Here is a 26,109-nt window from a genome sequence, read left to right on the forward strand (position 1 = left end):
TAAATTTTGTCTTGTATTCTTATTTAAATTATACTAGCAGTATTCCTCATTATGACTATTTCTTAACAAACGTATTGAATGTTTCAAAATAACAGCTAATTTAGATTGCTACTTTCCCTTCAGATGTATATCATTTTACATATTGAACCAGTAATGAACAACTGAAAATAAACATTGAGATTTTGAAGTTATCATATTTGTTAAGTGTTTAGTTTGTTTCCTTTTAAAAGTGAAAGAAGTATGATCTGCTGTGTGATTTTTTATTTGTCTTAGATCGTCTGTGTCAGAACCTTAGGAATGATAGAGTCCATGGAAAAAGCCACGGAAAACTTCGCAGTCAGAAAAATCATAAATCAAAACCAAGTAAATGACCTAAAAGACCTCTTGTTCGTAAAGTTCAGCGGCCTACATTTAAGGAGCGTGGAAAATTTACAGTGCTGCCTTTCACTTAAAGTTTGCATTTTGTCTAACAATTATATTCAAAACATTGATGCATTTGAATTTTGTTTTCAATTGGTTAAACTAGATCTCCATGGAAATCAGGTAAACAATAAGTCTCTTAGAAATTTGCAACCCCCAAATTTCCCAATGGAATAAATTAGTCTTTAAACACGTATTGTATCAATGCCATATTTCTTTTGGAAGCAAATTTGTTTCAGGTGGAGTTGCTATTTAGTTTTCTTATTTTAGACTTTGAGTGGTTAACACAAGGTTTATATGCATATTTTAATAAAAATTTTACATGTATATATCCATTTATTTATATGTGCACATGCACCCAAGTATGTTGTTTCCCTCAGTAATTAATCTTCAAAACCCGAATATAATGTTTTTAACTAATAGTTAAAACTAAAACTAAAAACTAATGTTTTGAACTAATCAATTAATTGATAAATGTATTATTTCACTTTAGTTTTTTATTAATTACTGATATCTATATGTTTATGGAAAAATATTTTGAAACAAATCTGTTATCGTTTTTCAAAACCACAATGGTAGGGTCTCCTTCAGCAGCAATGAGACAAAACTTGTTTCCCTAAAGCAGCCCCTAAAATTGCTTGTGCTAGGGTTTTTTCTTGTCATCATATCTGACTACACACCATGATAAAAAGATAAAATAATTTTCCAAATGTCATCACAAATACCCTTAGGAACAGTCTTTTTTTGCCCTGTTTATTATCAATTAAATTTATTTTCCAGGATGATGGCTTTTGGCCTCATCGTCACTGGCAAAAAAAAAAATATATTAGATTTTTGAAATGGGAAAAGGGAAGGTTTTCTAGTTTACTGAAATATTCTCTTTGAAAAGAATTGTGTTTGGAAACTTTGGTAGTTGTATGAAAACAGGTATGCGATCTTAGAAATAGCTGCCTGTTTTTAAACTGAAGATGTATGCGCAATCCTTAATTTTCACGTTGTTTAAGAAATAACAGAAATGCCCTCATTGCATGTTAGAGAGAAATTTCAAATTATGGAAAAGATACACTATTATTTGCATTAGCAACCCCTCCAAATGGTGGATCAATCAGCAGCATTTATTGGGTGCCTTCTGTTACAGAAGGTTATACTCAATTTTTGGGAGAGTAAAAATTGGGTGAGTAGGCATAATACCTTGCCCTTGAAGACTTTACAATCTAGGAGAGTGGATGTTTGAATCTTGCAGTAGAAGTAGTAATCTCAGTGATCACTGAAGAGTGGAACAGCATGGTTTAGAGGAAAGAGCTCAGGCCTGGAAGTGAGAGGACTTGGGTGCTAATTCCACCTCTGCCAGCGGTTGCTGTGTGACCTTGAGCAAGTCACTTAACTTCTCTATTCTTCAATTGCTTCATGTGTAAAATGGGAATTAAATCCTCCCTCCAGTTTAAACTACGAGCCCCATATAGGAGATGGACTGTGCCCAAGCTGAAAAGCTTGTATCTACCCCCATGATTGACCCATTATAAGTTCTTAACAAATTCCACAAAAAAACCCACTCAAAACCAAAAGAAACCTCCCACAAAAACGACCTGCAGTTGATTGGATTATAGTCAATGAGCTTCACTGGCCTGATTCTTCGCTTTTCACCATCATTGTGCTATTCATTCATTCATTCATTCATTCATTCATTCATTCATTCATTCGTTCATTCATTCATCCATTCATTCATCCATTCATTCGTATTTATTGAGCGCTTACTATGTGCAGAGCACTGTACTAAGCGCTTGAAATGTACAAATCGGTAACAGATAGAGACAGTCCCTGCCCTTTGACGGGCTTACAGTCTAATCGGGGGAGATAGATAAGAACAATGGCAATAATTCTGTATTTGCCCTGCTCTGGACAAATGAAGGACAACAATAACTTCAGATTTTCCTTTGGACTTCATACTCCTTCGAAAGAAAGTTCGTAATGAATGGGGTTCAAACGGAATAATGGATGAGAATGATTTCCAATATCATTTCAGATGCAGAGTCTACCAGGCTCCAAATTTTGGACTAGGCTGAAGAAATTAAAACTGCTCTATCTTCATGATAATGGGTTTGGAAGTCTAGAGAGTGTGTCTTCGCTCTCTAGCTGTCCTAATCTGATCATCCTCACGATGTTTGACACTCCTGTGAGCTTAAAAAAAGCATACCGACACTTTGTTGTCAATTGTGTGCAGTCTCTCAAAGTCCTGGATCATTATGTAATTTCTGACGAAGAAATAATCCAAGACTGGCATCTTCCCGACAAATACAAAACTTTTAGCCGTCATCTTTTTCTTGATTTATGCCCTGTACTGGGAAAGGTAAGCGTGCATATTTACCTGTCAAGTTTTGATTTTGAAGGTATGGTTATGTCAAATCGATTGAATTGACTTTCCTGTTATTGAATGTTGTGTTGTGCTGTGTTAGAGAGAAGCAGCGTGGCTCAGTGTAAAGAGCCTGGGCTTGGGAGTCAGAGGTCATGGGTTCAAATCCTGCCTCTGCCGCTTGCCAGCTGTGTGACTTTGGGCGAGTCACTTCACTTCTCTGTTCCTCAGTTACGTCATCTGTAAAATGGGGATTAAAACTGTGAGCCCCGTGTGGGACGACCTGATTACCTTGTATCCCCCCAGCACTTAGAACAGTGCTTTGCACATAGTATGCACTTAACAAATACCACCATTATTATTATTAAATTGATAACCTTCTAATCATAATGTAAAATCTATAAAATTGAGTAATGTATAAAATATCATCAGTAAGAAAATTGGTGTCCGCTTTTTTCAGATATGCTAATAAGTACATTGTGACGATAAAAATAATAGTATTTATTAAGCACCTGCTATGTATCAAGTATTGCCCTAAGTACTGGGATAGATACAAGGTAGCCTACCTGGATGTAGTCCATGTCCAACACAGGGTTTACAGTCTAAGAGGAAAAGAGAATGGGTAGTTTATCCCCATTTTGCAGATGGGAGAATAGAGGCACGCAGTGGTGCATCACAGAAGGTCGCTCAGCAAACAACTGTTAGACTCCCTGTCCAAAGCTCTCCCAGTAGGCCAAGTATATGCCTAGAGACCTCAGTTAGAAATATTTCTTATTTTGAAAGAAGTAATTGGGCTTAAAAGATATCAGGCTCCAAACAACTAAGATGTTTACAAACTATGTGGTACTTTTATTGGTCAGGCTCCTGCATCATCTTTCTGATAGAGGTAGGATGAAAATAAAAAACTAATGAAAATGTTTCAGCCTGGTAAATGTTTATACGGACTTGAAGTTGCATTTGAATCAAGATAATTAAGCATGGCCTAGTGGATAGAATATAGGCCAGGAGTCAGAAGGACCTGGGTTCTAATATTGGCTCTGCCTTCTGTCAGTTCTGTGACCTTGGGCAAGTCACTTAACTTCTCTGTGCCTCAGTTACCTCATTTGTAAAATGGAGATTAATTCATTCATTCATTCAGTCGCATTTATTGAGCTCTTACTGTGTGCAAAGCACTGTACTGAGCAGTTGGTAAGTACAATTCGGCAACAGATAGAGACAATCCCTACTTAACAGTGGGCTCACAGTCTAGAAGGGGAGAACCTGGTCCAACCTGATTTACTTGTATCCTCCCCAGTGCTTAGTACTGTGCCTGGCACATAGTAAATATTTAATAAATACCACAATAGGACTGTGAGCCTCATGTGGGATGTGGACTGTGTCCAACCTGATTATCTTCTATTTACCCCAGCTTTTAGAAAAGTGCCTGGCACAGAATCAGTGCTTAACAAATACCATAATTTTTATTATTATTAGAGCCCTGGCTTGGGAGTCCGAAGGACCTGGGTTTTAAACCCTGCTCCTCGACTTGACTGCTGTATGACCTTGGACAAATCACTTAACACCTCTGGGACTCAGTTACCTTATTTGTAAAGTGGGGATTCAGACTGTTAATCCCACATGGTACATGGACTGTGTCCAACCCGATTACTTTGTTTCTATTACAATGCTTAGTACAGTGCCAGGAACATAGTAAACATTTAACAAATACCATTAAAAGAAGGAACTCACAGGCTAGAGGGGGAAACTGGAATCTAAGCGCTCAATAAATATGATTGAATGAATGAATATTGCAACTCCATACCGCTGAATTAATCGTCAGATAGATGCAACTATCCTTTTAACTCAAAGTCTTCACTCCTATATACCATCCTCCTTTGAGTAGAACAATTGTTTTAAGAGCATTTTACTTATTCCTTTGACCTTTTCACCAACCCGGTTATAGAGTTGACTAGAGTAGAGTTGCAGAAATATACTATATGGAATCCTGGGAAATTTTTCATAAAAGTTGATTTGGGATTCTTCAGAGCTGCTTTACATACATTAAAAAATGAAATTCAAGACAAAAAACCAAGCAGTTAAATATACATGCCATTGCTCCCAAACCATAATAAGGTCTTCAGGCCATTTTTGGGGCTGTCAAAGAAGTTCATCTTTAAATCATAATCGTAACAATTACGCACACATGCCCTCCCAGAAGTGAGGAATTTCACTGCCTCTTTGTCATTTTCCCAGCCCCAAGGCAGTCCCCTAATTGGAAGCTAGACTGACCTTCCTCTCCCTTGGGGATCTTGCAGGCAGGATCAGCCTCCCAACATCTCCTGTGAACCTCACAGCTCAGCATACACCGACCTGCCAAAGAGTTTCACGCTTCGGCAAGTCCATGTCTCTGAAGCCTGGTTCTCCTACTCGTGTGGTTTAGTAATAAAAAATCACCCCAGAAGAGAATCCGCATATTGCTAGTTTAAGCTTGCATTCAGGACCGCTAACTGCCTATATTTACTTGCTATTTGATATTACTCTGTGCTGTGTGAAGTTTTGATGGAAAAAAAGATGAAGCAGAAATTAATGGATGATAAAACCTTTAGGGCAAATGTTGACATTCATTCATTCATTCAATTGTATTTATGGAGCACTTACTATGTGCAGAACACTGCACTAAATGCTTGCTTGAATACTCTGTGACCTAAAATTATTTGACTGGCCTGATCTCGAAGGCTGTGACCTAAAATTATTTGACTTACCTGATCTTGGAGCCAAATTAATTTACAATAATATATCTACTCTATTCTATATGGAAAATCCATAAGTACTTTCATAAGTACTTACTTTCTTACAGATGAGATCAGGGTAGAGTGATTAAACTGGCGATAGAGGAGTGGGGCGCTCGGGCTGGGCTGTAGGAGATTAGTGACGTGAGGTAATAATAATAATAATGTTGGTATTTGTTAAGCGCTTACTATGTGCAGAGCACTGTTCTCAGCGCTGGGATAGATACAGGGTAATCAGGTTGTCCCATGTGAGGATCCCAGTCTTTATCCCCATTTTACAGGTGAGGTAACTGAGGCACAGAGAAGTTAAGTGACTTGCCCAAAGTCACACAGCTGACAGATGGTGGAGTCTGGACTAGAATCCATGACCTCTGACCTCTAAGCCCAGACTCTTTCCACTGAGTCACGCTGCTTCTCTACTCAGAGCTCGGGTAGATTTGAGATAATCAGGTTGGACACAGTCCATCTCCCATATGGGGACCACAGTGTTAGTCCCCATTTTGCAGATCAGATAATTGAGGCAGAAAGAAGTTAAGTGACTTACTCAAGGTCACACACCAAGCAAGTGGCAGAACCACATTATGTTGCCACATTGCCTTGTGCCTTGGGGAAGGGAAAGAGCTCACCCCACAGCTATAATATCGGCTGTGTACAGTCACCCTATGCCTCTGCTCCTCCTCCCCTCCCTCTGCTTTACCCTCTCCCCACCCCACAACATTTGTGTATATATGTACAGATTTATTATTTTACTTATTTTATTAATGATGTGCATATGTGTCTAATTCTACTTATATTGACGATATTGATGCCTGCCTACTTGTTTTGTTTTGTTGTCTGTCTCCCCCCTTCTAGACTGTGAGCCCATTGTTGGGTAGGGATTATCTCTGTTGCCGAACTGTACTTTCCAAGCACTTAGTACAGTGTTCTGCACACAACAGGTGCCCAATAAATATGATTGAATGAATGAATATTATGCTTTGTCCTAAGCTAATAGGATAATGCCAGTTTGCAAGACTTTCAGAAGGTTGTGGCATCTTGGACAAAGGTGAACCTGATCTATCCCCAGGTGCCAATCGGAAGCCCATTTTCATCAGCAGAGAAGCAACCAAGCAGAAAGAGCGCTGGTCTGGGAGTCAAAGGACCTGGATTCTAATCCCAGCTCTCCCACTTGTCTACTGTGCGACCTTGGGCAAGTCACTCTCTGTGCCTCAATTCCCTCATCAGCAAAATGGGGATCCAATACCTGTTCTCCCTCCTATTTAGACTGGGAGCCCCATTAGCAAAGCAGTGTGGCTCAGTGGAAAGAGCACGGGCTTTGGAGTCAGAGGTCATGGGTTTGAATCCCGACTCTGCCAGTTGTCAGCTGTGTGACTATAGGCAAGTCACTTAACTTCTCTGTGCCTCAGTTACCTCATCTGTAAAATGGGGATTAAGACTGTGAGCCTCACGTGGGACAACCTGATTTCCCTGTATCTACCCCAGCGCTTAGAACAGTGCTCTGCACATAGTAAGCGCTTAACAAATACCAACATTATTATGTGAGGCCTGAATAACTTGCATTTACTCCAAGACTTAGTACATTGCTTAGCCAAGTACTAAGCATTTAACAAGCACCACAATTATTATTATCGGAATGCTCAGGGAGTTAAAAGCAAAACTCCTACCAATGCCAGGGAGGAAGGAATAGGTAAATCCAGCCTATTTCAATGAAAATGGACCCATAATCTTCCTATTCACTTTTTTTTCCTGAGGCAGATTTCATGAATATAGTTTAAAGGGAAATGCAAATGCAGTTTAAAAAGATTGAGGCGCACCTTTAGTTAAAGATAGTCTGCAAATATTAACTTTGCCTTAGAAACAGTAAGTTCCAGAGGTGCTTTAAGGTGCTTGTGAATTCTAACAATTTTAGTTCTCTGTAGGGATGGAAAGAATCCTTAAAATGTGAATCATGTGATCTGGAGAGTTTAAAGGTTAAAATTTGAAAGGCAACAACAGGGTTCTCCCCAATTCCACCCCATGCCCCATAATGATAGTTTTGCATGAAAGATGATTGAAATTAGAAAAATGATGACTTCCTTGATTTAACTGTAAAAAAATAATGGTCATGGAGTAGTTGCATTGATTTCCCTCACAAATACGGTGCCCTTCTTGACTTGTTATAGTTAGGTAGAAATAGTATTTATTTAGCATTTAATGAGTGATAAATACAGTGCTACAGATACAAGGTAGTCAGGTCAGGTATTGGGCTCACAGTCTTAAGAGGTAAAAAGAGCAAGTGGGAAGCAGGGAGACCAAGTGGGCCCAGGTTTTAGAGAACCGGGGTCTAACCTCTGCTCTACCACTTGCCTACAGTATGACCTTGGGCAAGTCACTTGACTTCTCTGTTTATTCATCTGTAAAAATAAAGTTCAACTATCTATTCTTCCTTCTACTTAGACTGTGGGTCCCTGTGGGCCAGGGCCTGTGTACAGTTGGATTATCTTGTACCTACCCCAGCATTTAGTACAGTGCTTGACATATACCAAATACTATTGTTATCATCGTCAAAACACTCTCTGAAACTTGGCAAGGTTGGAGCTGTGCATTTCTCTGAAATGTTTAAAAAAACAGTGCCAATATTTTCAGTTTTTTGTTTTGCTAAAATCTCAGTAACTTTTTTTAATCAAAGGAGATAGATGTTAAAGACTGATTTTTCCAAAGATCACGTGAAATTTCCTTTTCCTTTGCCCAGTTTTGTTCATCTGAAAAATTATGGCAAAATTTCCCTAGTAAAAGTATCCCCTTATTTTGCTAATGCATTATTAACTGAACTTCACACCCTTGAAAGGAGAGTCAGAAAGCAAAATTTAAATAGCAAAAAACTGTATATTTGAATATGGTGACTTCTCTGGAAAATTAGAATTCAGCATTTCCCCCGCTCTAGACTGTGAACTCATCGTGGCCAGGGATTGTAATTCTTTATTGCTGTATTGTGCTTTCCCAAGTGCTTTTTACAGAGCTCTGCACTCAGTAAGCACTTAATAAATATGATTGAATGAGCATTTTCCCTTCGGAAGGATTTTTTTTAGAACTTGATGTTAGTAGGTAAAACCTAGAACAAGCATTTGCCAAACCCTGGCATGTATTCCAGGGAAAGGTATGCTGCGCTATTTTGCTTCCCAATGGCTACCAACTGATTTCCCCAGGCTGTCTGTGACTCCTGTGGCAAGGACTGCCTTTTAATACTGTGCTTCGCATGTAGTAGATCCTCGAAAAATGCCACTGACGTTGCATCCTCTTGATACCATCCAAGAGTCGCCACGGGCACTCGAAGACAGAGCTGCTGTCAGTGTTTTGTGCCGGCAGCACATAGTTCCCTAATTCCCTACTCACCCACTTCTCCCCTGCTCTCCTCTGCCATTGTCGTTATTATCAATACTGAAATGGATCACGTGCTTACGCTATACAAAGAACTGTACCGAGCTCTAGGGCGATTACAAGAAAGTTAATTAAGATGATTCCTGACTCACGAGGGGCCCACAATCTTAGTCAAAGAGGACAGACCCGTCGCCCAAAAGAATTAGAAAACAAATGCAATGAAAATAGTTCAATATCAGCAGAGTAAAATTCAATAATTAAAATATTAACAGTGAAAATCTAGCAGTTCAAAGGTACTGGGGGAGGGAAGGTTCGTTCTGAGATCCACCGAGCAAAACACTCACTGGTTAAAATCCGATGCCACTCTTTCAGGAAAGGCTGCCCTCCACTGTTGTCATGTTGGTCATCGTGTGATCTTAATAATAATTATGCTATTTATAAAGCGCTTACTAAGTGCCAACTACCCCTCTCAGGATTGCACCTGAAGAGTTTCCAGTCTTGGCTATGGGAGGAAGAGTCAGAGGCCTACCCAATCCATTCCTAGCTTGGCCAGTGGCTAGTGAGTGGAAGGCTACCTGCTACAAGTCCAAACTCACCTGTGCTGGGAGGCAGAGGCATGGGAGAGAGTTGAGAGTGGAGACTCAAGTTTATTGCACTGAAGGAGGCAATAGTAAACCACTTCAGGATTTTTACCAAGAAAACTCTATGGATCCACTACCAGAACAATTGCAGATGGAAAGTGGGGCATTTGGGGAGAGATGTGTCCATGGAGTCGCTATGGGTCGGAGATGACTCGACGGCATAAGACAAGACAACTTGGGCCGAGTGCTGTTCTAAACCCTGGAGTAGGTGGAAGATAATCAGGTTGAACACAGTTCTTGACCCATGAAGAGCTCACAGTCTACGTAGGAAGGAATATGATTTAACCTTACTTTACAGATGATCAACTGAGGCAAAAAGAAGTTAAGTGACTTGCCCAGGGCCATACAGCAGTCAAATGGCAGAGCTGGAGTTAGAACCTACATCCTTTGATCCTCAGCCCGTGCCCTTTCCATTAGGCCACACTGCCCCTATTACCCAGTCCCTTACAACCCCTTTAGCATCTTCTGGAGCCCTGGTGGCATGGGCATTCTGAGCCTGCCAGGCCAATGTGGCCAACTCCTGCATCACCCAGCTATTTCGGGGAAGTTGCTATAAACGCAATTTCCCTGGGACTCTGGAAAGTAAATTATGGCATCTCTTAGAGGTAGGAGGTGGGAAGGACCATCTCTTTTTCCCCTCTTTTGAATTTTTCTAATTTGGAAAAATCAGTCCACTTTCTCCACTACTTAAAGAAAAAAACAAATGAAAAGAATCAGAACAAGGTACCTGATTCTAGAAGAAAATCCGTCAACCACCTCCACTCCCCCCAAGATTGCAGTTTCCTGTTTTTGTTTTTTTTAACAGAAGCATGTCAAAGAAAGTGTTTTTAATTTGTATTTTAAGATGAATATCATGTCTCAATAAGTTTCCTCTTTCCCCTAAAATTATTTCACAGTTCCACTCTGCCAATCATGTTTTTTCCAAAGAGGAGGTTCATATTCAAATTACTTGCTTTCTAGGTTTTTGAAGTATTCAACTTTTAAAATACATTACTGAAAAACGTTTTTAATTAGTTTGCATTTAATTTATGCAGAAGACATCCTTTGTGGAGGAAATGAACGTGATAACAAATATTCTTTCAAAAGTCAATACAATCGTGGCTCAATATTCTCCAGTGGTAATTGTTCAAAAATGGATTCGGGGATATTTAACCAGGAGGAGATATAGGTATGTTTGTTTTTCACTTTAAAATGTTAAATGCTTTTAATTAGCAACTTAATATAGCTCATGCATTCTAAATGTAATCATGTAATTTAATATCATTTAATGAAAGACAACAATTGAAATAAGGGTTCTATATTCAGATCACTTAGTGACCAAATGACTTTATCTAAATAGTGATAATCCAGAATTCATTCAAATTTTTTTGGTACATATGAGAGGAGCTGATTTTACTGCTCTGGGGACCCACAGACAGATACCTTTTCCTTTCTCTACCCACTCTTCTCGTCACTGTTCACCTGTCCCCATTTAGGCTGTAAGCTTGTCGTGGGCAGGGAATATGTCCATTTATTGTTATATTATACTCTCCTAAGCGCTTAGTACAGTGTTCTCCACACATTATGTGCTCATTGAATACAACTGACTGATTGAATGACTGATTTTAACCATTTGTAGCACAGCCCCAAAGCCCTGGGCCTCACTACCGCTCTCCCCACTTCTTCCTCCTCAGACTCTTCTGAGGGTGGCAGTCCCCAACTAAAAAGACTGGGAAGTGGGAAGAGCTGAGGCTGGACTGGGGGAGAATTGGTGTAATCAATCAATCAATCAATCAATCAATCATTCAATCAATCGTATTTTCTGGGCGTTATTCTTGACTCCCCTCTGTCATTCAACCCACATACTAGATATGTCATCAAATTCTGTCGGTCCCTCCTTCACAACATCTCCAGTGGTTGCCTATTCACCTCCCAATCAAACTAAAACCCCTTATCATTGGCTTTAAAGCAGTCCATCACCTTGCCCCCTCCTACCTTACCTCGCTTCTCTCCTTCTACAACCCAGCCCACACACTTCACTCCTCCGGTGTTAACTTTCTCAGTGTGCCTCGATCTCACCTCTCTCGCTGTCTCAAGGTGACCCTGGGGTACCAACCATCTCAAGGTCAAATGCTATCTCTTGACCTCCTGAGCCAGCAGGTGGAACTCAGGCGTGAGGGTGGGACACCACCCCCACACCTGAAACTGCCAGATTGACAGCCCAAGATGGGAATACAGAAGGTGCCCCTTGCCCCCGTGCCAATCAAATTAAGAATGGAGGGGGGTGGAGGGCAGAGATTGGATAAACTGAGGCCGGAAGCTGGAATGGCCTAAAGACACAGGTGATAGATACCTGCCGCCTCTAATCTCCTGTGCAGAGGAACTGGACTTGCAGCAGCCGGCTGCAGGTCGCCTCTGTCCAGAGCGTCAGAAGGCCGCTCTGCCTGCACCGAGTGAGGAGCCGTGGGATGGGTGAGTGACCTATCCTGCTGAGCCCTCGTGGGGTTGGAAGCTTCACCATGGGTATGTAACGTTTAAATGGATTTGATGTCTAAGTGGGTGCCTCCCCAGAGGGACGTGAACAGGGTGGGAGCTAGCCGCCTCATCAAGTGCGAGTAGCACATAAGTGGATTTGATGCCTAAGTGGGTGCCTCCCGAGTGGGACGTGAATATGGTGGGAGCTAGCTGCCTCACCGAGTACGAGTAACCATAAGTGGGTAATGCATAACTGGGTTTAACGCATAAGTGTATGTAACGCATAAGTGTATGCAATTCATAAGTGTATGTAACTCGTAAGTGTATGTAACTCATTAGTGTTTAACGCATAAGTGTATTTAATGCAAAGGTGGATTCCTCCTGGGTGGGGCGAGCACATGGTGGGAGCCAGCCGTCTCACCACATTGTGAGAGAATCATAAGTGGGCTCAGGTGTCTGGACACACTCAAGTAACATACCAGTGTATTCCTCCCATTAAGGAAGCTTTAACACCATATTTCTCCCAAAAGGGAAGGCCGATTTGTCGCGTCTAAATAATTGATTAATTCAATTCGCCCGGCGGAATAAATTCTATGCAAAACTCAGGTTTTCCATCCCCGGCCTCTCTCTCTCTCTCTCTCTCTCTCTGTCTCGCTGAGCCGATTCCGAAAGAACCTGTCCCGGGAGACGGGTGATCCTCGCCGCCGACCCCTGGCCCACATCATGCCTCTGGCCTGGAAACCCTTTCGTCTCAAATCCTCCACACAATTGCTCTCCCCCCACCTTCGAAACCTTATTGAAGGCACATCTCCTCCAAGAGGCCTTCCCACTTTAAGCCCCATGTTTCCTCATCTCCCACTCCCTTCTGCGTTGTCCTGATTTGCTCCTTTTGCTGTACCCCCATCCCAGCCCCACAATACTTATGTATATATCTGTAGTTTCATTTATTTGTATTTATGTCTGCCTCCCCTCCTCTAGACTAAGAGCTCCTTGTGGGCCGGGAATGTCACTGTTTATTGTTGTATTGTACTTTCCCAAGAGCTTAGCACCTCTGCATACAATAAGTATAATAAGGAAGTGCTTAATAAATACTACTGAAAGAATGAATGAAATAATTTTTTGAGTGCTTACTGTATACAGTGCTCTGTACTGTAAGCACCTGGGAGAGTACAGTATAACAGAGTTGGTAGATAGGTTCCCTGCCCACAATGAGCTTACAGTCTAGAGGAGAAGACAGACGCCGTGGAGCTGAGGAAGGGGTGAAGAAAGTGCAAATCCAAGTGCGAAGATGACACAGAAATTCACTGGGGGTGGGGAACATGTCCATCAACTCTATTATATTGTACCCTCCCCAGTGCTTGGAATAGTGCTCGGCACACAGTAAATGCTCAATCAATCAATCATATTGATTGAACACTCACTGAGTGCAGATCACTGAATTAATGGCTTGGGAAAGTAAAATATAGTAATGTAACACACACATTCCCACAATGAGCTCACTATGAGTTTACAGTCCAGAGGGGGAGACCGACATTAATGTAAATGAATAAATTATGGACAAACGCTGTAGGGATGGGAGGATGGATGAATGAAAGGAGCAAGTCAGGTTGACACAGAAGGGAGTGGGGGGAAAGGAAAAGAGGGCTTAGTTAGGGAAGGCCTCTTGGAGGAAATGTACCTTCAACAAAGTTCAGAAGGCGGGGAGAGCAATTATCTCTCGGATACGAAGAGGGAGGGCATTCCAGGCTAGAGGCAGGACATGGGAGAGAGGTGAAGGTGAATGGACAAGATTGAGGTACAGTGAGTAGGTTAGCATTAGAAGAGTGAAGTGTGCGGACTGGGGCGTAGTAGGAAATCAGGGAGGTAAGGTAGGAGGGGACAAGGTGGTTGAGAGCTTTCAGGTCGATGGTGAGGAGTTTCTTTTTGTTGTGGAGGTGGATGGGCAACCCCTGAAGGTTCTTGAGGAATGGGAAATGTGGACTGAATGGTCTGTAGAAAAATGATCCAGGCAGCAGAGTGACGTACGGACAGGAGTCGGAAGAGACAGGAGGCAGGGAGGTCAGCAAGGAGGCTGCTACAGTAATCAAGGCGGGATAAGATAAATGCCTGAATTAAAGTGGTAGTTTGGATGGCGAGGAAAGGGCAGATCTTAGGGGTGGTGTGAAGGTCGAACTGACAAGATGTGGTGACAGGTTGAATATGTGTGTTGAATGTGAGAGATGAGTCGAGGATACCGCCGAGGTTATAGACTTGTGAGGTGGAAAGTTGGTGGTGCTGTCTACAGTGATGGGAAAGTCAGGAGGAAGACAGAGTTTGGGTGAGAAGAAAAAAAGTGCTGTTTTGGACATGTTAAGTTTGAGGTGTCGGTGGGACATCAAAGTAGAGATGTTCTGAAGGCAGGAAACAATTTGAGACTGCAGAGGAGAGAGCTCAGGGCTAGAGATGTAGAATTGGGAACCATCTGCATAGAGGTGATAATTTTGAAGTCATGGGAGTGAATGAGTTCTTCTAGGGATTGATTATAGATGGAGAATAGAAGGGGATGCAGAACTGACCTTTGAGAGACTCCCACAGTTAAGCGGTGGGAGGAAGAGAAGGAGTCTGTGAAAGAGACTGAGACTGTGGCTGTGGAGGAGAAGATGTGGCTAAACAGGGAAGCGGGAGAGTCTCAGACCTCCTCCCCTCTTCCCAGCTCTTCTTCTCCACCTCTCTCCCACATCCTGCTCTGGTCTCCTGAATCACACCCCCGGGAGGGGCAGGCCACCCATGTTAGTGGCAGGAGTTGCAGAAGCAGCGGTGAAGTCCATTGGTTGAAACCGTAGAAAAATAAAACTTACAGGAAAAGATCTAAAGTGAGGGGTGGTGTGGGGAGACAGTTGGTCAGATTGGAGAGTAAGAAGGGACCTGGAAAGCTGCCAAGTGAGGAATATGGGGTATTCTTCTGGGTTCTTCACTGGGATGGGGTCTCACAGGCAGATTTTCCCTTCAGTTATATCTGGGTTAGGCGTGGCAAACACTCCTCAACCATATTAGCACACCGATCGGGTCCCACTTGGAGGAACCATTGCGAGAAAAGAGATCAGAAGGGCAGATCATAAAGCAATGCTTTAATTGAAGGAGGCTGACAAACTGAGGTTACCCAGAACTTTCGCTGTCGAGGGAGACAGAGATTAGCAAGTGGCATGCCTGGCATGCTGTGGCAGACAGTCTTTACTTTTACAAATTTGCTTGGGGGCCAGCATAGCCTAGTGGGAAAAGCGTGGGCTGAAAGTCAAAAGAACTGGGTTCTAGCCCCAGCTTTGCCACTGGCCTGCTGTGTGATGTGAGGCAAATTACTTAACTGCAATTCATTTATTGTCTCTGTGTCTCAGGGTCATCATCTCTGAAATGGAGGGGTAGCCAATAGGCCTGCAGTTTGCTAATCTACAGCTCTTTCAATAATGAAAGGCTTCTGGGCAACTCTTCTATTTTCTCTTCCTCTGATTCAAATCTTGGTCTATGATCCGCATCTCCCATCCTTCTTTGATTCGTTCCCTCAGGCATGATTACTGGGCAGGGATTGTCTTTATCTGTTGCTGAATTGTACATTCCAAGCGCTTAGTACAGTGCTCTGCACATAGGAAGCCCTCAATAAATCCTACTGGATGAATGATCCGATTGGTGTGTCAATCTGCCTGTTGAGTGCTCACCATACTTGGCAGGATGTGATTGGGCACGTCTGCCTGATGACCCTCTCACACCAGTAATGCTGAACCCAGGGAAAGGGGAAAGGGAGCTCATGGGGCCACTTACTTTGGGTCTCCAGCAGCTCTTTCTCTCATCTCTGTTCTCATAAAATGTCCCCACAAATAGCCATCCAAATTCCCTCCCTCAAACACACATAGCAGAACCTTGTTTCCAGTCTTCCATTTAACCTACCCAGAGCCAACTGCATCTCAGTTCTCGTGGCTTCAGGCATTCTTGGTTTCCCAGTCCTCCTGACTACAAGACTCGTACTCTTTCCATAGGACTTCCAAAAGCAAGAACTTTGGGAAAAGGGATGTCAGACACATTTGAGGTACACATGTGGTATATGGAGAGGCAGTGGGGCTCGGAGGGGGAATGCTGGACCTTGTTCCACTCAGCATGGGTCTAATTCAGCCTTCCTGACAGCCTTTTCTCTGCTTCCTTGGACTCCCTCAACACCTCTGTGGATTTCTTCCTTGGTGGGGGGAAAGGCAGGGGAAGGTGAGCCGTCTTTCCAGGCTTCCAGATTCAGGAAAATGGGGAAATGTCAGGGTTGGCTTTGAGGCAGAGAGGGAAGGATGCTGCATCCTCCCCCAGCCTCTCCTCTTCTTCACTAGCACTGCCAAAATCGAGTCTTAGGAGATTCGAGAAAGGGAAAAATCATTTTGTACAAGCCGCTTCTAAAATCATCCAGGTTGGGGAATTTGCCAAATGTGAGGATCCCTGGCCATAAAGTCATATTAGTTTTGTGGTAATTTTTATTACAGTATGACAATGATAAAATTAAATCTTTACTGAATAGTTAATAGAGAAACAGCATGATCTAGTGGATAAAGCACAGGCCTGGGAGTCAGAAGGACCTGGGTTCTAATGCTGGCTCTGCCACTTGTCTGCAGTATCACCTTGGGAAAGTCGATTAACTTCTCTGTGCCTCAGTTAACTCATCTGTAAAATGGAGGTTAATACTTTGAGTCCCATGTGGGGCATGGATTGAGTCCAACCTGACTGTCTTGTATCTACTCCAGATTTTAGAACCATGCTTAGTATGTAATAGGTACTTGAAAAAATACTATAAGAAAGAAAAAAAAATCTCAAAACACTCAACCAGTGCTGAACGTGAAACTAATTTCTAAGCAGAACACCAGCTACCCCTTCTGCCCGAGTGGTGGGCAGGATTTGGGGAGGGAGAGAGGGTGGGAGCGGGAGTGATGGATGTGATTGGGCAGAGATTGTCTCTATCTGTTCCCGAATTGTACGTTCCAAGAGCTTAATACAGTGCTCTGCACATAGTAAGCACTCAATAAATTCTACTGAATGAATGAGTGAGTAGACTTTTGGTGGGGCCGAGGGTGGGTGGTCATCCACTGAAGAAGATGTCAGGCCTGCCACTCATGGCCTCAGGGCAGAGAATGGTACTACTAATAATAATGTTGGTATTTGTTAAGCCCTTACTATATGAAGAGCACTGTTCTAAGCGCTGGGGTAGATACAGGGTAATCACGTTGTCCCATGTGAGGCTCACAGTTAATCCCCATTTTACAGATGAGGTAACTGAGGTCCAGAGAAGTTAAGTGACTTGCCCACAGTCACACAGCTGACAAGTGGCAGATCCGGGATTTGAACCCATGACCTCTGACTCCCAAGCCCAGGCTCTTTCCACTGAGCCACGCTGTCACAGTAGGCAAGATAGGGCTCCAGCTGGCTTTGCCCCAGAGACAGCAGAGAGCAGACGTCACAGGGCAGGAGCTGGGAGTGGAGCTGGGCAGGCCTACTTCTCCCTGGCCCTACGGGGATGCACACCCTCACACACACATGGTCCCCTTCATCCCCTCCCACCCCCCACCACAAACACACACGTGCCCTAGCGGATAGCGCACGGGTTTGGGAGTCAGAAGGTCCTGAATTCTAGTCCCAGCTCTTCCATTTGTCTGCTGCGTGACCTTGGGCAAGTCATTTAATTTCTCTGGGCCTCAGTTACCTCATCTGTAAAAGGGGATGAAGACTGTGGGCCCCATGGGGACATGGACTGTGTCCAAACTGATTAGCTTCTATCTACCCCAGAGCTTAGTGCTGTGCCTGTCACATGTGTTTAATAAATACAACAATTATTAAAAAAATAATAATGATAATTATGGTATTTGTTAAGCGTTTACTATGTGGCAAGCACTGTTCTAAGCGCTGGGGTAGATGGAAGCTAATCAGGCTATCCCATGTGGGACTCACAGTCTTAATACCCATTTTACAGATAAGGTAATTGAGGCACAGAGAATTTAGGTGGTTTTCCCAAGGTCACACAGCAGACAGGTACCGGAGCTGGGGTTAGAACCCATGTCTTCTGACTCCCAAACCCGTGCACTTTCCACTAACCTCTCCCCCCCCACACACACACACCCCCACACACCCACACACTCGTCTTCATTCTGGGACTGATTAGCATCAATTCTGGATTACTTTCAGCCCTGTCTTCCGCTGAACGTAAATCCTAATTTTGTTTCAGAACTAGTGACATAAATGAATTTACTGAGGGGGTATGTTCTCATCTCCCTAACAAGGCTTACAATTTGTCTTGCAGTGGTTAGAGTTTAAATTCAGATGGCCGGAGGTACCAATTCCTTCAACAACTAACATCCTCTTATCTCTGAAGTTAATTGCTAGTTTTTCACTTTAGAGAAGGCCTTTTTTTTCCTGAGCTCTCCATTTAAATCCTTCAGTCCATTTGAAGTCAGATACTTGTGTTGCCTAGACAGCACCTTGTATATTTCTGCTTCTCCCTTGTCACTTGCATATGTATGTTTGGCTATATGTACAAGATTTATGGCACGGCCACCTCATTCTCCAACTTGATGTATATAGGCTCTTGAAGCTCAGTCCTTATATTGGGGACCCGTGCTGAGATTATTAGCATTTTAATATACAGTTGCCATTTCCTATCATGATGGTCATGATCTAACCCGTGTTATTAAACTTGGAATTTTCTGGGCTGGGGAAATGCTTTAAAATTTTTTATTTATCACCAATGTTGTCTAAATTAAGAATGCATCATGGTACATCAAAGGCAAACAGTACATCAAAGAGGAATAATTCTTCCATCTTATGGAATAATTTTTAGATAGCATTCCTCTAGAAAATATATTTATGCAGTGAGAACATAGAAAGCTTCAAAGGGATTAAGAGCGCTGTATCAAATTTATTTCTTTAATTCTCACAGGCATGGGGTGTCTGTTGTAAAAATATTCATAGAGGCTCCTCCCTGTCGTTTTCTTCCCTTAACAAGGATTACCCTAAGGACTTGGTTGGAAATAGCCAAATGCCCTAAATTATTCTGGGATTTTTTTATATTATTATGAATGACAATCAAAGGAATACCACTTTATAATTGCACAGAGAGATAATTTAGTGAGTGGTTCTGTAACGTGTTTTACACGTAAAGCTATAGGAGAAAACTCAAGTATACTTTATCTTTAATGACACTTTTCTTAGTAGTTTTTAAATGATTAGTTCAATTAATTGCCTTTTTTTGTGTACCTGATAACTTGAATAGACACCCCCCAACCCCCAAAGACACACACACATACATATAGACTACACCCATCCACAAATCCTAAATTCTGCCAGGACTACTGTTTTCACTCTGTGATAATTGGTTAATGATGGTACTTATTAAGCAGTTGCGTTTTGCCAGGCTCATGTGGGACAGGGACTCTGTCCAACCTGATTAGCTTGTATCTACCCTCGCACTCAGTACAGTGTCTGGCACCAGTGTCTCACACAAAGTATGTGCTTAATAGTAATAACCGTAATAATTGTGGTATTTGTTAAGTGCTTACTATGTGCCAGGCACTGTTCTAAGGGCTGGGGTAGATACGAGCAGATTAGTTGGACACAATCCACGTCCTGCGTGGGGCTCACAGTCTTAATCCCCGTTTTACAGATGAGGGAACTGAGGCTCAGAGAAGTTAATTGACTTGCCCAGAGTCAACCAGCAGACAACTGGCAGAGCGGGACCGGAACCCAGGATCTTCTGAATCCCAGGCCCATGCTCTATTCAGAAGGCCACACTGCTTCTCAAGTACCACAATTATCATTATAATACTGAGACAAGTAAATGAGTAATAATAACAATAATGTTGGTGTTTGTTAAGTGCTTACTATGTTCAGAGCACTGTTCTAAGCACTGGGGTAGATACAGGGTGATCAGGTTGCTCCACGTAAGGCTCACAGTCTTCAGCCCCATTTTACAGATGAGGGAACTGAGGCACAGAGAAGGTAAGTGACTCACCCACAGTCACACAGCTGACAAATGGCAGAGCCGGAATTCGAACCCATGACCTCTGACTCCCAAGCCCGGGCTCTTTCCACTGAGCCACGCTGCTTCTCTTAGTTGGTAGAGGTGGGAGTCTTTAGATACTTTAGACTCCCCAGCTGCTATAACTCTGTTTTCCATGAATTGGAGGATGTGCATACAATCAGAAGGCCTGTTTGGTTAGAGCTGCGTGGCCTAGTGGAAAGAGCCCGGGCTTGGGAGTCAGAGGTCATGGGTTTGAATCCCAGCTCTGCCACTTGTCAGCTGTGTGAATGTGAGCAAGTCACTTCACTTCTCTGTGCCGCAGTTCCCTCATCTGGAAAATGGGGATGAAGACTGTGAGCCTCACATGGGACAACCTGATTACCCTGTATCTACCCCAGGGCTTAGAACAGTGTTCTCTGTACATAGTAAGCGCTTAACAAATACCAACATTATTATTATTACCACAGTGTGGCCTAGTGGAAAGAGCACAGCCTGGGAGTCAAAAGAATGGAGCTTTAATACCAGTTCTGCCACCTGCCTGCTATGTGACCTCGGACAAGTCACTTCACTTCTCTATACCTCAGTTCCCCCATCTCCCCGCTACTTAGACTTCGAGCCCCACGTATGACAGGGCCTATATCTTGCTTACCTTGTATCTACCTGAGTGCCTGATACAGTGATGAGTGCATAGTGAGTGCATAACAAATACCACAATTATTTTTATTATAGTGCAAGTTCTGATGTCAGATGAACTTCTTCTCGTTGAAGCATACTGGGAAAATGAATCCTTCTGGTGCTGAGAATGTTTTAATTTTCCAGAAAACAGAATTCTAGCATCTGGGGACTCTGAAGAATCTAAAGATTTCATCTCCACCAACTACTCATTTAGTTGTCTTGGTGTTATAATAATAACTGTGGTATTTGATGGTCTAGTGGTTAGAGCGTAGGCCTGAGATTCAGAAGATCCTGGGTTCCCATCTCATTCTGCCACTCGTCTGCTGTGTGACTTTGGGCGGGTCAGTCAGGAAGGAATAGATCAATAGTTAAATTCCTCAGATTCCTTTTACAACAGGTTAAAAATCCACTGGCACCTATCTCCTCTCTGAAGACAGCGTAGAGATTCATATCGGAACTTTTTTTATAAATGTGTGAAGCTCGAGTAATATCTTCAGCTACTTGAGTGTTGATTCACCCCCATATGGAGCAGTATCATGTAGTATTCTGTACCCTTAAAATGTAATCTATTTATCTTGCTCTTAGAACTCAGGTATTTCACATAATGTTGTGGCATAACAAAAAAAAAGGACTTTTATTAAGATATGGTAGGAAATTAGAAGACCATTTTATGATCGGAAAATAATTTTGAATATTCAAGTAACCAGGAGATTCTGATGATTGATGAACTAGAACAAATTTGTTTGTAATTAGAATCCATAAATTTAAACAATTATTATACATTCTTTTCAATGAAGACAATTCTATCATGAGAGTTTCACTGGTTTTCTAAGATAAATTGAACTGATTGTAGTTGAAGGATTCACATTCAAAACGTATTTTGATGCATCCAATTTTGTTGAAATTAAGAATTGAAAAGAGAAGAAAGAAATGTAACAATGTTTTGAACTCAGGGAATTTATTTTCAGCGATATGTATGATTTGGGTCCAGTCTCTGTTTGGTCCAGTTATTGCATTCTCACTATAATATTTATCCACCTTGTCTAAAGAAAAGTAATTTTAAAGGATGAGGGAAATAAAATGTTCAGTTATTCAGTAATGATTCAAGAGTCAACTGCATTCTTGTTGTTCTGGTAGTTCCTCTGAGTTCCTATTTGGAGAAAGGCAAAAAGAAAATTATTTATAAAAGTATTTCTTTGACTAAAACATTTCTCAGGTTTTATTCAAAGTCTATTTGTTCTTTTACGAGAGGAGAAGATGAAACCTACATCCCAGGCTAAAGACCTGGCTTTAGGGTCCTCATAAAAGCCAACGTCCTTGACTTGTACTTTTGAAACCAGAATTTTCAAACAATGTCCAAGTTATTATTTGGTGGAGCTTTAATATGAGGATCCAGATTCCAACAAGTCTACTACAACTCTCTGTCAAGCTCTTGGCCACCCTTTCTGTAGGATCCATAAGAATTGCTAACTTCTGTTTGATGTTGGGCTGACTAAATTCCAGAATCTCAATATTTTTCATTTTGTCTTATCTTTGTTTTTAAGAAGGGGAAGCAGGTGGCTTTGACAGAACTATTCCAGAATTTGAATGTGGCGTCAGTGGGAAGAACCGGTTAAGCATAGCATTTTAGGCATTTCAGTTTTCTAATTTCGTTAACATTTAGGGATCATCATTCCTTTCATCTTGCTCAAAATCTCTTTATGTTCTCAAAATATTTATTTGCACATACTGAATATAAAATCTAATTTATACCAGATTTGCCAATTACAGATTTGCCTGGATATCTAGCCTCCCGAATAGATTATCAAATACCCAACATTTACCAAATATCACTAGTTTTGGAAGATTTTTTTGTAGGCAAAGCAATCTTCAAAATTCTGTGAAATTCAACAAGTTTGTCGCTCCCTTTCCCTTATGCATCACCTTTTAAGCACTTGATAATCACCACACCATGAGTTCCACTGACTTATGTACAAATCCATAATTTATTTTAATGTCTGTCTCCCGCTCTAAACTCTTAACCCCTGGATATCTACTCCGTTGTATTATCCTCTTCAAAGAATTTAGTTCACTGCCCTGCATGCAGTAAGCTCTCAATAAATACAACTGATGGACTGAAATCCAAGCAAGCGTCATTGCCACTAACACCATCCTAAGGTTTTGAGGACAGAGTTTTTGGTAGGCAATAGTTGAATAAAATTGAGGTAACTCTGGGTGAATGAACACTTACTTCTCCGCTAGAGTATAAGCTCCTTGATGGCGGATGTTGCGTCTTCTATCTCTATTGCACTCTCCCACCTGGTTAGTGCAGTGTTCCACATAGAATAAGTGGTCAATAAATGCCCCTGATTACAGCATCAATGCCGTGCTGTTACAGTTGATCCAGTTTCTCTGACTGACCAAGTTCTTTGTTGACCCCATTAGGGTCTGTGGTTTGCTAGCAGAATCTATTCTTTTCATTTTTTTTGTAAACTGTTAAAAAATACCTTTAATTTTTTCTAGAGTATTCTTCTTTTCTCCCGTTTGCTTTTAAGAGGTTAGGGTTGTCGTGAGGTAGCTCGATAATTTAGAAGCTTGCTTTCAATTCTTTTGCTTCCATATCTTTTGTGCTCTTGCCTCTCATGATTTGCCTCTCATAAAATGCCCTCTACAACAACAAAAACAAAAACATTAGTGGCAGATACAGCTAATTAAAAATTCTACGGTCAGTGTATAACCTTGAGGTGCCTCCTACCATTTTTCTTCCTCTCACACTGGTGATGTGAAATTTCAAGGGACAGTGAGATTACAGTCATGGTTTCAAAGCTCAACATTCAGCAGTGGGTACTACAATAACAATAACCATAATCGCAGCATGTTCCAAGCACTGTACTAAGCACTGGGGTAGATATGAGATAATCAGGTCAGACACAGTCCCTGTCCCACAGGGAGCTACCAGCCTAAATGGGAAAGAGAACGGGTATTGAATCCCCATTTTACAAATGAGGAACTGAGGGATACAAGTAAATAATATGACTAGAAGAAGCCTTCAGGATGCAAAAGGGAAAGAAGTTGCATTTTTCTCCTGCAGCCAAGGCCGAGTGCAGATGTAGTGGCTTAGCCCGCTGGTGTTTTACAGTAAAAATAACGATAACAAAGAGGTATTTGTTAAGCGCTTACTGTGTGCCAGGGTGGCTACAAGCAGATTGAGTTGGACACAGAGTCTGTCCCATGTGGGGCTCACAGTCTCAATCCCTATTTTACAAATGAAATAACTGAGGCACAGAGAAGTGGAGTGACTTGCCCGAGGTCACACAGCAGAGAAGTGGCATAGCCGGGAACTCCCAGGCCTGTGCTCTATCCACTATAAAAAAAAGGGAAAAGGACCACTGAGTCACCAGTCCAAATGTTGGGCTCCAGCCATAAAGTAGAAGTAGTAACAGTATTCATTAAGCATTCATTCAATTCATTCATTCAATCCTATTTATTGAGCGCTTACTGTGTGCAGAGCACTAAGTGCTTGGAATGTACAATTTGGGTGACAGAGACAATCCCTGCCCAACAACGGGCTCACAGTCTAAAAGGGGAAGACAGACCAACAAAACAGTAGTCAGGCATTAATACCATCAAAATAGATAAATAAAATCATAGATATATACACATCATTAATAAAATAGGGTAATAAATAATATATACAAATATACACAAGTGCTGTGGGGAGGGGAAGGGAGTAGAGCAGAGGAGGGAGTAGGGGGACTGGGGAGGGGAAGAGGGGCAGAGGGAAAGGGAGGGCTCAGTGTGGGAAGGCCTCCTGGAGGAGGTGAGCTCTTATAAATAGTCCCATAGTCATAAGTGTTGACTATGTGCTGAGCACTACACTGAGAACTGGGAAAGACTTCATAGATGGGAACTAGATATGGCCCCTGGCCATTTCCATTACTCTGTTTGATCCCGTTTCTTTATGATGATTAAACTCCACAGGGTCCTTGCTGCACACATAACATGGACACTCTCCTTGTTTTCCTGAGTTAGTGTTTAGAACAGTGCTTGGCACATAGTAGTATTTAACAAATACCATTATCATTATCACTTAGGAGTTGCTTTAGAAACGTCGGTGGAATGTTGATAGAATTTTGAACGGCTTAGTTTGGGAATTTCCACATCTAACGGAGAACTGTAGAATCACAGCAGTAAAAATCTCATTGATTTATTATTCAAGATCTGAATTTGAAGCCAGTTATTTTTTCCCATACAGCCATGTAGGATTTAATTGATAACATTAACTAAACATATGTCTAACGTGAAATTTGAAATAGGAATTTAGTGCTTAAGATCCTGTGCCTTCACAAATGTGTTGGTTAATTTGAAGCAGGTGGTGTAAATCATCTGGAAGTGAATCAGCATCTGTGAAAGACACTTGTTTGCCAATAGGAGAGAGGGAAAAGATGAGCACTGAAAACCAAGTAACCTTTTCATTTCTCTCCCCACCTCAGCTTTCCTCCATTTACAAGTAATCAGGGCTATTCAAAAGTTCCAAAAGAGTTCTCCTTTCCAGAGGTATTTTTGGTTTACTGAATTTCAAACTGTCAGGGTTTTCTGTGTTTCTCACATTTTTAAAAATCATGCTCATTATGTACTTTCTATGTGCCAGGCACCGTACTAAGCTCTGGGATAGATACAAGCTAATCACGTTGGACACAGTCCTTGTCCCACATGGAGCTCACTATTTTAATCCCCTTTTTACAGATGAGGTAACTGAGGCACAGATAGATTATGTGACTTGCTCTGGGTCAAACAGCAGACAAGTGGCGGGTCTGGGATTAGAACCCACTTCCTTTTGACTCCCGGGCCTGTGCTCTATCAAGTCGTTAACATTGCACTTCATTGATCGTGACTCTGTTGCCTGCAGAGTTGTGTGTCTCCTGGGCTACAGATCAGGAGAGCAGATTACCAAGACATCCATAGTTATAAAAGTCAAAATTGGGATTCAGTATTACTAGTTGCTAAGTGCTGGGTTAGAAACAACATTATAGACAGGGCTCACAATCCATTTTCTCCCCAATTTGCAGATAACGAACCTGAGAGCCAGAGAGGTAAATGACTGGCGTCAAGTCACACTGTAAGCAAGTGGCAGGTTTGGCTCTTGAATCTGTGTCTCCTTTCCTTCATTCAATCGTATTTATTGAGTGCTTACTGTGTGTAGAGCACTGTACTAAGCACCTGGAAAGTACAATTTGGCAGCAGATAGAGACAATCCTTACCCAACAACAGGCTCAAAGTCTAGAAGGGGGAGACAGACAACAAAAGAAGTAGACAGGCATCCATAGTATCAAAGTAGATAAATAGAATTATAGATATATACACATCATTAATAAAGTAAATAGAATAATAAATATGTACAAATATACACAAGTGCTGTGGGGCAGGGAAGGGGAGAGAGCAGAGGGAGGG

General features: G+C 41.9%; 1 protein-coding gene across 1 annotated transcript in view; it reads left to right on the top strand.

Moving 5' to 3' along the window:
- The window catches only part of LRRIQ3 (leucine rich repeats and IQ motif containing 3), a 103,801-nt gene that overhangs the window by 26,148 nt on the left and 51,544 nt on the right, over positions 1 to 26,109 (top strand). The window contains exons 2-4 of the mRNA XM_029063547.1: positions 274 to 543; positions 2,444 to 2,767; positions 10,571 to 10,704. Of these exons, the coding sequence (XP_028919380.1) occupies positions 274 to 543; positions 2,444 to 2,767; positions 10,571 to 10,704 (728 nt within the window). The remainder of the gene's footprint in view (positions 1 to 273; positions 544 to 2,443; positions 2,768 to 10,570; positions 10,705 to 26,109) is intronic.

The sequence above is a fragment of the Ornithorhynchus anatinus genome, chromosome 4 (genome assembly GCF_004115215.2).
Source record: "Ornithorhynchus anatinus isolate Pmale09 chromosome 4, mOrnAna1.pri.v4, whole genome shotgun sequence".
Lineage (NCBI taxonomy): Eukaryota > Metazoa > Chordata > Mammalia > Monotremata > Ornithorhynchidae > Ornithorhynchus > Ornithorhynchus anatinus.